A 12,436-nucleotide genomic window follows, 5' to 3' on the forward strand; every position below is an offset into this window, starting at 1 on the left:
AGAGTCTCATGGACTTTCCTGCCCGGGCTGGCTTTGAACCGTGATCCTCAGATCTCAGCCTCCTGAGTAGCTAGGATTACAGGCATGAGCCACCAGCACCCGGCTCCCCTCCCCCTCTTAAGGTCATAAATTTTCCACTTGGGATTTGTATTGTTGGCACTTTGCTTCAAATAGGATGGGTGACATGGTCTCACTTAATATCAAAATCTCGGGCTAAGTGCTGGGTATCAGCATTCAGATGGATCATATAATTCTGCTACTATAAAAAATAGCTGAGGCCAGGCACCGGTGGCTCATGCCTGTAATCCTAGCTACTCAGGAGGCTGAGATCTGAGCATCTTGGTTCAAAGCCATCCTGCGCAGGAAAGTCCGTGAGACTCTTACCTTCAATTAACCGCCAGGAAACTGGAAGAGGCATTGTGGCTCAAGTGGTAGAGCATTCACCTTGAGCTGAAGAGCTGAGGGACAGCACCCAGGCCCGGAGTTCAAGCCCCACGACTGGACTCAAAAAAAAAAGAGTCTCATGGACTTTACTGCCTGGGTTGGCTTTGAACTGCATTCTTCAGATTTCAAACTGCTAAGTAGCTAGATTTACAAGCATGAGCCTCATGTACCTAACTGACACATTCTTTTTTCCATGGTATTTCTGTGAAATTCACTAACATTTTGGACTAGCACTGTATCAAGTGTTAGGTAGAGTGGCTGCCCTGTTGGCACAGTCCTGTACTGTTCTACTGTGCAGGAATATCACACCTACCTGTTTACTCTGGTGGACAATTAATTCGGAGTTACCTTAAGCAATACTGCTGTAAAATTTTTGATGGCATTATAATTGATAACTGGTAAGTGACTACTGGAAAACAAGTTCACTTTTTTTTTTTTTGCCAGTCCTAGGGCTTTGAACTCAGGGCTTGGGCACTGATCCTGACCTTTCTTTGGCTCAAGGCTAGCGCTCTACCACTTGAGCTACAGTACCACTTCCAGCTTTTTCTGTTTATATGGTACTACGGAATTGAACCCAGGGCTTCATTCCCAAGTTCACATTTTCTAGTAGATTGAAGATATACAAGTCTTTGACCCAGAAATTCCATCTCCCTGGGTGTATACTTTAGAAAAATAAGTGATTTTGTGTACCAGAATATTCATTCGAGAATATTCAGGCCTACACTTTTCACATTATCACCACACAGAGACAACCAAATGCTCCAGAAGAATGGAATGTGCAATTTTCATCTTGACATTTCCAAAAACCAGCTGACACATAGTCTCTAGTTTCTCTATTTTCATTCTCATATACTGAGATAATTTCTTTGAATTCTCATGATCAGCAGAAGCCAGCAGTAACATGTCTTGTTTGAAGCAGGGAAATAGGAGGTCTGTGAAAATAAAGGGAAAACCGTTTAGAATTGAATTTGGCCTCCTCAGAGCCCGTAATTCTGAGATTCAGTGTGTCTTATCACAAGCAGTCTATTATAGTTAAATTATTGGGATGTGCAAAGTAATTTTTCTAAAGGAGACCCAAGATTCAAGTAGATATTACCCTGATGAGATCTCAGTGCTGAGTTGTTTTATGTTGCAGCTGTGCCATAGCTATAGGTTATGCAGTGCTTTTTTTACAGCAAACTGGGCAATGAGCCAGGTGCTGGTGGCTTATTTACACCTATAACTCTAGCTACTTACGAGGCTGAGATGTGAGGGTCTTGGTTCAAAGCTGTTCCAGGCAGGAAAGTTTGTGAGATTGTCCTCTCCATTAATAACTTGAAAGTTGAAGTGGAGATGTGGCTCAAGTGATACAGTACCAGCCTTGACCAGAAAAGCTAAAGGACAGCTCCCAGGCCCTGAGTTCAAGCTCCAGTTCCTGCATAAACAATAATACTAACAATAACAGCAACAACAAATAAAGCCTGGGGAAATTAGATTATCTTGTTTACATCTTATCTCTATTACTCAGCACAGTGTCCAGAAACAGATAACCTAGCAACTCCAGGAAAGAGTTGTCTATTGAATACAGGATGAGTGTACATAAGTAGGAGAGTGAAAATGCAGGAAGTACTGTGGATAAACTAGTATTTTGTTTGAATACACCCATCTTGTACCACATAAACTGAAAGATTAATACCATTGTTCTAAAACTGGTCTGAGTCTCATCCATAGGGATTATATTGTAACTGACATAGTGCATACCACTTGAGATTTTTACTCTTTCCCAAGAGATCCTAATATGGAGAAAATTTGGCTAATCTTTGTTCCATATTAGATTAGCAATACTGTCATCTTCAAGGTGTATTTCTAAGACCAGTAGCATCTGCATCATCTGGAAACTTGTTCCACCTAAGATCTGCAAAATCAGTTGCTCAGAGGCTAGGCTAGTTATCTATCTATCATCCATCTATCTACTTGAGCCACAGAGCCACTTCTGGTTTTCTGGTGGTTTATTGGAGATAAGAGTCTCATGGACTTACCTGCCTGGGCTGGTTTTGAACCAGGATCCTCAGATCTCAGCCTCCTGAGTAGCTAAGATTACAGGTGTGAGCCACCGACGCAGGACTTCTATCTAATCTTTTTTTTTTTTTTTTGTCGGCCATGGGGCTTGAACTCTGGGCTTGGGCGCTGTCCCTCAGCTCTTCAGCTCAAGGCGAGCGCTCTACCACTTGAGCTACAGCGCCACTTCCGGTTTTCTGTTGGTTTTATTGGAGATAGGAGTCTCACCGTCGCTCCTGCCTGGGCTGGCTTTGAACCGTGATCCTCAGATCTCAGCCTCCTAAGTAGCTAGGATTACAGGCATGAGCCACCAGCACCTAGCTATCTAATCTTTTAACAAGCTCTTCAGTGTGCTTCCAGGGTTCAGTTGGATAGCAGTGACAGTTTCATTTCCCAATGATTAGTTTAAGTCATTCCAAGTACTTTATATACATTTTGTCTGTTAACCACCAAAATGTAGTAACTTAAAGTTCTTCTCATTTGCATTCCAGCAAACCAAATCATTATGCACCGAGTAATGACATATATGGTGGAGAAATGCACGTTCGACCAATGCTCTCTCAACCAGCATACTCTTTTTACCCAGAAGATGAAATCCTTCATTTCTACAAATGGACATCTCCTCCAGGAGTGATTCGGATTCTGTCTATGCTCATTATTGTCATGTGCATTGCCATATTTGCATGTGTGGCCTCTACACTTGCCTGGGACAGAGGCTATGGATCTGGCCTTCTAGGTGGTGGTCTTGGCTACCCTTATGGAGGAAGTGGCTTTGGTAGCTATGGAAATGTCTATGGTTATGGCTATGGTTATGGCTATGGAGGAGGATATACAGATCCCAGAGCTGCAAAGGGCTTCCTGTTGGCCATGGCTGCCTTTTGTTTCATTGCCTCATTGGTGATATTTGTTACCAGCGTGATAAGATCTGATATGTCTAGAACAAGAAGATATTACTTAACCGTGATAATAATAAGTGCTATCCTAGGCATCATGGTATTTATTGCGACAATTGTCTATATAATGGGAGTCAACCCAACTGCCCAGGCCTCTGGATCTATGTATGGTCAACAGATATATGCACTCTGCAACCAGTTTTATGCACCTGCAGCCACTGGACTCTACGTGGATCAGTATTTGTATCACTACTGTGTGGTGGATCCCCAGGAGGTATGAGTTAATGTTTTCTTCTCCCCTCTCCCTCTTTTTTTTTTTTGTCAGTCGTGGGGCTTGAACTCTGGGTCTGGGCACTGTCCCTGTGCTCTTCAGCTCAAGGGGAGCGCTCTACCGCTTGAGCCACAGGGCCACTTCCAGTTTTCTAGTGGTTTATTGGAGATAAGAGTCTCATGGACTTTCCTGCCCGGGCTGGCTTTGAACCGTGATCCTCAGATCTCAGCCTCGTAGCTAGGATTACAGGCATGAGCCACCAGCACCCGGCTCCCCTCCCCCTCTTAAGGTCATAAATTTTCCACTTGGGATTTGTATTGTTGGCACTTTGCTTCAAATAGGATGGGTGACATGGTCTCACTTAATATCAAAATCTCGGGCTAAGTGCTGGGTATCAGCATTCAGATGGATCATATAATTCTGCTACTATAAAAAATAGCTGAGGCCAGGCACCGGTGGCTCATGCCTGTAATCCTAGCTACTCAGGAGGCTGAGATCTGAGCATCTTGGTTCAAAGCCATCCTGCGCAGGAAAGTCCGTGAGACTCTTACCTTCAATTAACCGCCAGGAAACTGGAAGAGGCATTGTGGCTCAAGTGGTAGAGCATTCACCTTGAGCTGAAGAGCTGAGGGACAGCACCCAGGCCCGGAGTTCAAGCCCCACAACTAACCAAAAAAAAAAAAAAAAGCTGAATGGTTTGTAGTGTATTCACAGAATTACATGAGCATTACCACATTGTAATGTTTTCATTATTTCACTCTTGGAGCTATGGTTCAAGTGGTGGAACTCCACCCTTGAGTGAAAAGTTAAAGGGACAGCACTCAAGATGTAAGTTCTAGCCTTAGTACTGGCACACACACACACCCAAAAGATATTTACTATCCCCCAGGGAAACTTGTGTTTCCATTAGCAGTCATTTTTCTATCCCTCTCTAGGCAGCCACTATTCCTCCCCATATAGATTTGCCTGTTTTCTGGGTACTTTATATACAAGCTCAAATTTTGTGGTCTTTTATGATTGATTTCTTTCACTTAGCATAGTGTTTTTGAGAGTTACTTATATTTTAGCATGGTGAGTTCCTCGATCCTTTTCATTGCTGACTATATTCCAATATATGTTCATTCTATGCTCCATTGGATTTACCCATAAACATTAAAGCTGTTTCTACACTGGTTAGGTCACTAGTGTACAAATTTTTGTGAACATCTCTAAAAGTTTTTGTGACCTGTATTTCAGTGTCTTTTTAGTTGCCTGTGTACCTAAGGATAGAATTAGTGAGTCATATGGTAACACTTACCTTCTTGAAGAGCTTTGAGGGTTTTCCAAATTCCTACCAGAAATGTATGAGGGTTTCAATTTTTCTTCTGCTTCACAAACACTTGTTCCTGTCTACTTGTCTGATTCTGGCTGTGCTAATGTGTGAAGTAGGACTTCATTGTGGGTCTGATTTGCATTTACTTCATAGTTAATGCTGTTAAGTATCTTTTTTCTTTTTTGGTACATATTTTCATGTATTTATTAGCCATGTCTTCCATCTTTGAGAAATCATTTTTTTGAGAAATAATGTATTCACAATCTTTACTCATTTTTACTTTCTTATAATTTAGATACAAGTTCCTTATTAGATGGACAGTTTGTAAATACTTGTCATTCTGTCTATCTCTTTTCATTTTTGATAATCTTTGTACAGAGCTTTTAGTTTTGGTGAAGTCTAATTTACCCAGTTTTCTTTGGTCACACATGTGTGCATCTGTGTACGTGTGTGGGGGGGTGGTACTGTGCCCTCACACTATGGTTTGGCTTTTTTGCTCATGGCTAGTGTGCTTTACCACTTGAGCCACACCTTTACTTCTGGCTTTTAATTGGAGAGAAAAGTATCCTGGATTTATCTGTCCAGATTGGCTTTGAACCGTGATCATCCTATCTCAGCCTTCTGAGTAGCCATGGTTACAGGTGTGAGCCACTGGCCTGGCCACTGTCCCTATTATAAAAGCTTATCCAGGTGATTCAGATGTGCAGCTGGGGCTGGAAACCTTGCCTCCCGAAACCATGAGTCATCTTAATTACATTAACACCAGAAACGTTTCTGGTTTTGTTTTGTTTTTCTGACTCAGGAATGCCTGAATGAGTTGCTCTGGGGGTCAGACTTTCTCTAGTAACTGTCTGGGTTTCCAGAATTTAATGGTCCCCTGCAGGTGTAGATTTCAAAGGTTACCATTCAGACGAGTCTGCTAAGTAAATGCCTGTGCTATCTCACCACACCTGTTCACTCTTAATCCTCTGATTACTTAAAACTTACTCTCTGAAAAAGGATGTCACTGTGACATCTACACAGCCTTCTGTTACTCACTAGTGGATATCAGGGGCAAAGGTAGGTATCTTCCTCAATCTCAAGTGCTCCCAGGCCAAGAAGCCACTTGTACACTTACCAGACACTGGATGACTGTTCCTATAGGACGTTTCCTTATCACAAGGCCCTTTATAGTACATATGCAAAACACTGTAAACATGGAAATCTGCTAGATAAATGAGTTGTTAATCCATTTGCTCTAATTTGTTTTTAATCATTTAATGTAAAACAAGTCTATGTATTGAAACTTACATTTAGTGTAAAAAGATTTGCCAAGCATGCAGGTACCTTGGCCGTGAGGGGATGAATTGAAATACATTCAATACATGTGTGGAAATGTCACAATGAAATTTCTTCCTTGTATGGTTAATACATGCTTAATAAAAAAAACAAACTAGGCATAATTGGATATTTAAAGCTGCTTCAGGCTGGGAAGGTGGCACAGTCATAGAGTGTTTGTTTGCCTTGCATGCCTGAGGCCCTGGGTTCAATTCCTCAGCACCACATAAGCAGAAAAAAGCCAGAAGCGGCACTGTGGCTCAAGTGGTGGAGTGTTAGCCTTGAGCTGAAGTGCTGAGGGACAGTGCCCAGGCCCAGAGTTCAGGCTGTACAACCAACAACAACAACAAAAAAGCTGCTTCTCAGATTAGTTTTTTTTTTAGTGTCAGTCCTGGGGCTTAAACTTAACACCTGAGTGCTATCCTTGAGCTTTTTTGCTCAAAACTAGTGCTCTCTCACTTGAGCCACAGCAATACTTCTGGCTTTTTTTGGTAGTTAATTGGAGATATAAGTCTCACAGACTTTCTTGCCTGGAATGGCTTCAACCCAGATTCTCATATCTCAGCCTCAGAGTTGCTGGGAATACAGGCTGTAGCCACTGGTACCTGCAAGATTAGCAGTTTTCAAACCCTTTAGTACTGAAGCCAGGGGTGGTGGTACACAACTTAATCTCAGCATTCAGGAAGCCAGGGCAGCAGGTTGATTCTAAATTCTGGACCAGTCGGGGCTAATAGACAGGTGTGGTCTTTTTTTTTTTTTAAGTATAGCATCATTGGGTTAATTTATTAATTTTATCTTCACTTGTTAATAAAAATGTGGCTGTTAAGTGTACAAGTTTTCAGGACTAGTTTTCTACAGCTCTCCAGTGGAGTGATAACATGTTCTTTTTTGTGTGTGCTAGTCCTGGCACTTGAACGTCAAGGCCTGGGCACTGTCCCTGAGCTTTTTTGCTCAAGGCTAGCACTCTACCACTTGAGCCATAGCTTTACTTCCATAGCACTGTACCACTTGAGCAATAGCTCTACTTCCATTTTTTGTTTGTTTTGTTTTTGTGTGTAGTTAATTCGAGATAAGCGTCTCAGGGACTTTCCTGCCTGGGCTGGCTTTGAATATGATCATCCTCAGATCTCACTCCTGAGTAGCTAGGATTACAGGCTTGAGCCACAGGTGCCCATCAGAAGATGACTCCTTTTATCACTAAAGTGTTCTGAAAGGAAAATATGTATCTCAGGCATGGACACCTGTCTTGAAAGGGAGCGTCTGAGGATGCCTGTCCTTTAAGGAGATACTTAGGCATCCATGTTATTATGACCCACAAGTTAGTAAACAAGCCAACCTTGAAACTTCTTAGATCAGACAGTGTAACAGCAAGAGCAACAGAATACACTAGGTGTCCAGAACAAAGGGAACACTCATCCAGGAGTAAATTAGGGCCAACCCACAGCCCACTTTTCTACTTGTGATGTTAGTGTACTCACTACATTTGCTATTAGATGTCCTTGCACTCATATCTGAGTGTGTATGTTCTTTCTATCTTCCTTTGCTTTTTTTTTTGGTGGAAGTACTGGGACTTAAGCTCAGGAATTAGATATTCTTCCTTAGTTTTTTTTTTTTCTCTTAAGATTTCTGCTCTACCACTTGAGCCATACATCTGCTTCTGGCTTTTTGCTAGTTATTAGGTGGTGATGAGTCACACAGATTAGTCTGTTGATTTAGAAACTGATAGTTACATCTTAGTCTCCTGAGTAGCTGGGATTACAGGTGTAACCCTCAGTACCTGTCTATATGTCACTTCACTCACTTGGTTTCTACCTCAGTGTCACGAAAAAATTGTTATGACAACATAATGGACTTGGTGACCAGAGGCAGGTAGAAGCACTTTCTTTATTTTGGAGGCCTCTTCCCTAGGTTCTGATAGCAATCTGAGGATTTAGTCAAGTTGTGTGTGTGTGTGTGTGTATACATGTGTACATACATACTTGCATATTGCTATTTTAGCAATATGTGGGTTGGATTTTATAACTTAACTAAAATGTTCAACTACACTTAAGTTTTACATCAGTAAGCTGCAGATATTTAGTTCTTAGGTAGAGATAGGTTTTAACTTGTAGGTAGATTGTGATTAAGTAAGCAATTCACATTAATTATACCAATATCTTTGATCCCTTTTTAGGCTATTGCCATTGTACTGGGCTTCATGATTATTGTGGCTTTTGCTTTAATCATTTTTTTTGCTGTGAAAACACGAAGAAAGATGGACCGTTATGACAAGTCCAATATTTTGTGGGACAAGGAGCACATTTATGATGAACAGGCCCCCAATGTGGAAGAGTGGGTGAGTATAATAAAACCATTTATTCTTCCATTAAATCACTAGGTTTCTGTCTTTAAATTGGTGCCTTGTTAAACTTGTCTTTAGGATTATTGTCCATGTATGTTGCAAAAGTTGCCGCTTTAGTTTTTAGTCAAAATTTTAAGAGGATGTGATAAATGGAAATTGTTTTACTAAAATAATTTCTGTTTTCAAGAGCAGATATAGTCTCTGAAAAGCAATGGCTTCTAGAGAAACCAAGCAGAAAAAGTTTGGCTTTTGCATGATAAAATAAATCTTTCTTCTTACCTTTTGTATTGCTGCTTATATTTTTGGAGAAATCACTTGCCTAGGAGGTTGTCTTAGGTCAAGATTGGCTAGGTAGGTGTTTTGAGAATGATAAAGATTGACAACTTTTTTTTTTTTTTGTCCATTGTGGGGCTTGAACTCTGGGCCTGGGCGCTGTCCCTGAGCTCTTCAGCTCAAAGTGAGTACTCTACGCTTGAGCCATAGCGCTACTTCCGGTTTTTTAGTGGTTTATTGGAGATAAGAGTCTCATGGACTTTCCTGCCCGGCTTGACTTTGAACCGTGATCCTCAGATTTCAGCCTCCTGAGTAGCTAGGATTACAGGTGTGAGCCACTGGTGCTGGGCTAACATTGACATATTTTACATCATGGTAAACTACAGTGACTAATTTGGCCTAACAGCCACCTATGAAATAGTTTATTTCATGTGGGAAAGAAAAGCATTGGAGTTGGGGGCTTTTTTTTGGGGGGGGGTCCGGTCGTGGAGCCTAAACTCTGGGCCTAGGCGCTGTCCCTCAGCTCTAGAGCTCAAGGCTAGCGCTCTACCACTTGAGCCACAGCGCTGCTTCCAGCTTTTTTCTTTTTGCTTATGTGGTGCTGAGGAATCGAACCCAGGGCCTCAGGCATGCAAGGCAAGCGCTCTACCACTGAGCCACCTTCCCAGCCCCACAGTATTGGGGTTTGAACTGAGGACTTTGTGCTCTCACTTAGCTTTTTTGCTCAAGGCAAGCACTCTACCACTTGAGTTTTTTGATGGTTAATTGGAAATAAGAGTCTCACAGACTTTCTTGCCCAGGCTGGTTTTGAACTGTAATCTTCAGATCTAGCCTTCTGAGTGCTAGAATTACAGACATGAGCCACCAGCACCTAAGTACTGGAGGAGTTTTGACTCAGGAGAGCTCCATACTATCCATCACAGTGGCTTCCTAATATGATGCAATTTGCTAAAAGCCTAAGAAATCCCTCTCTAGGAACACCTCAGAAATGTTTGCTCTTGCTGAGATCTGGGGATCGTGGTTCAAAGCTAGCCCAGGCAGGAAAGTCTGAGAGACTCTTATCTCCAATAAACTACTGAAAAACTCCCAAGTGTGAGCTGTGACTAAAGTAGTAGAGCACTAGTCTTGAGCAAAAGAGCTCAGGGACAGTGCTAGTCGCTAAGTTCAAGCCCCAGGATCAGCACCAGAAAAAAGAAAAGAAGAAATGTGTGTTTCTGTGCTGTCTTTAGAGATGTTTGGAATGAGATGGTTTTTGTTAGGATGTGGTTAGAAGCAATCTCTGAACCTGCTGTCAAAGATTTCTTTAGCCACAATTGATTTCTTGCCAAGAAGACCAGGAGAGAGCCTTGGTTCCAGAGTGGGCCTATTTGGCCAGTGGCCAGTGGGAGTAGGGTACAGAGAGAAGTACCAGGCAAGCTGTGGGTCACTGATATCCTGAAGTCTCCCTGTAAGTCTTGAGGTTTTAGGAAACCTAGAAGCATAGATGAGATTACTTCTAGTTGGCTAAGGAGAAAAGAAGCTGTTTTAGGAAAGCCCAGAATGGGTATGATGTGTGATTGCTGCAGAGTGCTGGTCACTGGGTCCTGCCTTCTATCAGAGGGAAGCCCTTCTTCTTTGTGGCCCCTGGGATGGGAAGATGGCAGGCAGCGTTTCCACCTCCAGCTTCAAGCCATGCCGCTTACTGCAAGATGATAGGACAATCTGTTGTGAGCTATGAAGTCAAGGTTTCACCCAGAGTTTCTGGGTGTGTCATTTTCACTAGCTGTTGGGTTTGTTTACTTAAGGTTTCTAGAGGTTAACAAAACAATTGAGTACCAGTGATATTACCGTCCTAGTGAACTTTGGCCTGTCATCTGATTTTTTTCCCTATCATGAAGGCTCATTGAGTTCTAGGTGTTTTTGATAATTAGGTAAAACATTATCATAGCAGCTCAGGGAAGTGATGATGATGATTCTTAAAAAGACATTCTGCCAGGTTCTGGCAGAATCACATCTGTGATTCTAGTTATCAGGAGGTTGAAATCTGAGAAATGGATTCAAAGCCAGCCCAGCTTTGTGAGACTCTTATCTCCAGTTAGCCACCAAAAAGCTGGATGTAGAACTCTGGCGCAAGTGGTAGAATGCTAGATTGAGGAAAATAAAGCCCAGGACGGTGCCTAGACCCAGAGTTCGAGCCCCAGGTAGCCTGGTGCCAGTGACTAGGCCTATAATCCTGAGTTTCTGAGTAGATTGAGATCCGAGTATCTCAGTTCAAAGTCAGCCCAGAAGATAGATCCAAGAGAACAGATTAGTAAGTGGGCATATTTTAAGTTTTACCAAGTATTGCCAAGTTACCTTGTTTTTAATTTTTTATGTATTTGTTAATATTTTATTTTTGGTTCCGGTCGTGGGGCCTGAACTCTGGGCCTGGGCGCTGTCCCTCAGCTCTTCAGCTCAAGGCTAGCACTCTACCACTTGAGCCATACATCTGCTTCTGGCTTTTTGCTAGTTATTAGGTGGTGATGAGTCACACAGATTAGTCTGTTGATTTAGAAACTGATAGTTACATCTTAGTCTCCTGAGTAGCTGGGATTACAGGTGTAACCCTCAGTACCTGTCTATATGTCACTTCACTCACTTGGTTTCTACCTCAGTGTCACGAAAAAATTGTTATGACAACATAATGGACTTGGTGACCAGAGGCAGGTAGAAGCACTTTCTTTATTTTGGAGGCCTCTTCCCTAGGTTCTGATAGCAATCTGAGGATTTAGTCAAGTTGTGTGTGTGTGTGTGTGTATACATGTGTACATACATACTTGCATATTGCTATTTTAGCAATATGTGGGTTGGATTTTATAACTTAACTAAAATGTTCAACTACACTTAAGTTTTACATCAGTAAGCTGCAGATATTTAGTTCTTAGGTAGAGATAGGTTTTAACTTGTAGGTAGATTAAGTAAGCAATTCACATTAATTATACCAATATCTTTGATCCCTTTTTAGGCTATTGCCATTGTACTGGGCTTCATGATTATTGTGGCTTTTGCTTTAATCATTTTTTTTGCTGTGAAAACACGAAGAAAGATGGACCGTTATGACAAGTCCAATATTTTGTGGGACAAGGAGCACATTTATGATGAACAGGCCCCCAATGTGGAAGAGTGGGTGAGTATAATAAAACCATTTATTCTTCCATTAAATCACTAGGTTTCTGTCTTTAAATTGGTGCCTTGTTAAACTTGTCTTTAGGATTATTGTCCATGTATGTTGCAAAAGTTGCCGCTTTAGTTTTTAGTCAAAATTTTAAGAGGATGTGATAAATGGAAATTGTTTTACTAAAATAATTTCTGTTTTCAAGAGCAGATATAGTCTCTGAAAAGCAATGGCTTCTAGAGAAACCAAGCAGAAAAAGTTTGGCTTTTGCATGATAAAATAAATCTTTCTTCTTACCTTTTGTATTGCTGCTTATATTTTTGGAGAAATCACTTGCCTAGGAGGTTGTCTTAGGTCAAGATTGGCTAGGTAGGTGTTTTGAGAATGATAAAGATTGACAACTTTTTTTTTTTTT

At 41.5% G+C, this 12,436-nt stretch overlaps 1 protein-coding gene across 2 annotated transcripts in view; it reads left to right on the top strand.

The window, feature by feature from the left end:
• Positions 1–12,436, top strand: part of Ocln (occludin) — a 45,769-nt gene that overhangs the window by 2,708 nt on the left and 30,625 nt on the right. Inside the window, exons 2-3 of one of the 2 annotated variants that reach the window (XM_013015837.1) lie at positions 2,973–3,648; positions 8,448–8,609. In XM_013015837.1, coding sequence (XP_012871291.1) covers positions 2,973–3,648; positions 8,448–8,609 — 838 coding nt within the window. Of the gene's footprint in view, positions 1–2,972; positions 3,649–8,447; positions 8,610–11,875; positions 12,034–12,436 lie in introns of those variants that run through there. The other variant, XM_013015836.1, reaches the window with a different exon arrangement.

This window comes from Dipodomys ordii, unplaced genomic scaffold (assembly GCF_000151885.1).
Source record: "Dipodomys ordii isolate 6190 unplaced genomic scaffold, Dord_2.0 Scaffold28, whole genome shotgun sequence".
NCBI classification, from domain to species: Eukaryota; Metazoa; Chordata; class Mammalia; order Rodentia; family Heteromyidae; genus Dipodomys; species Dipodomys ordii.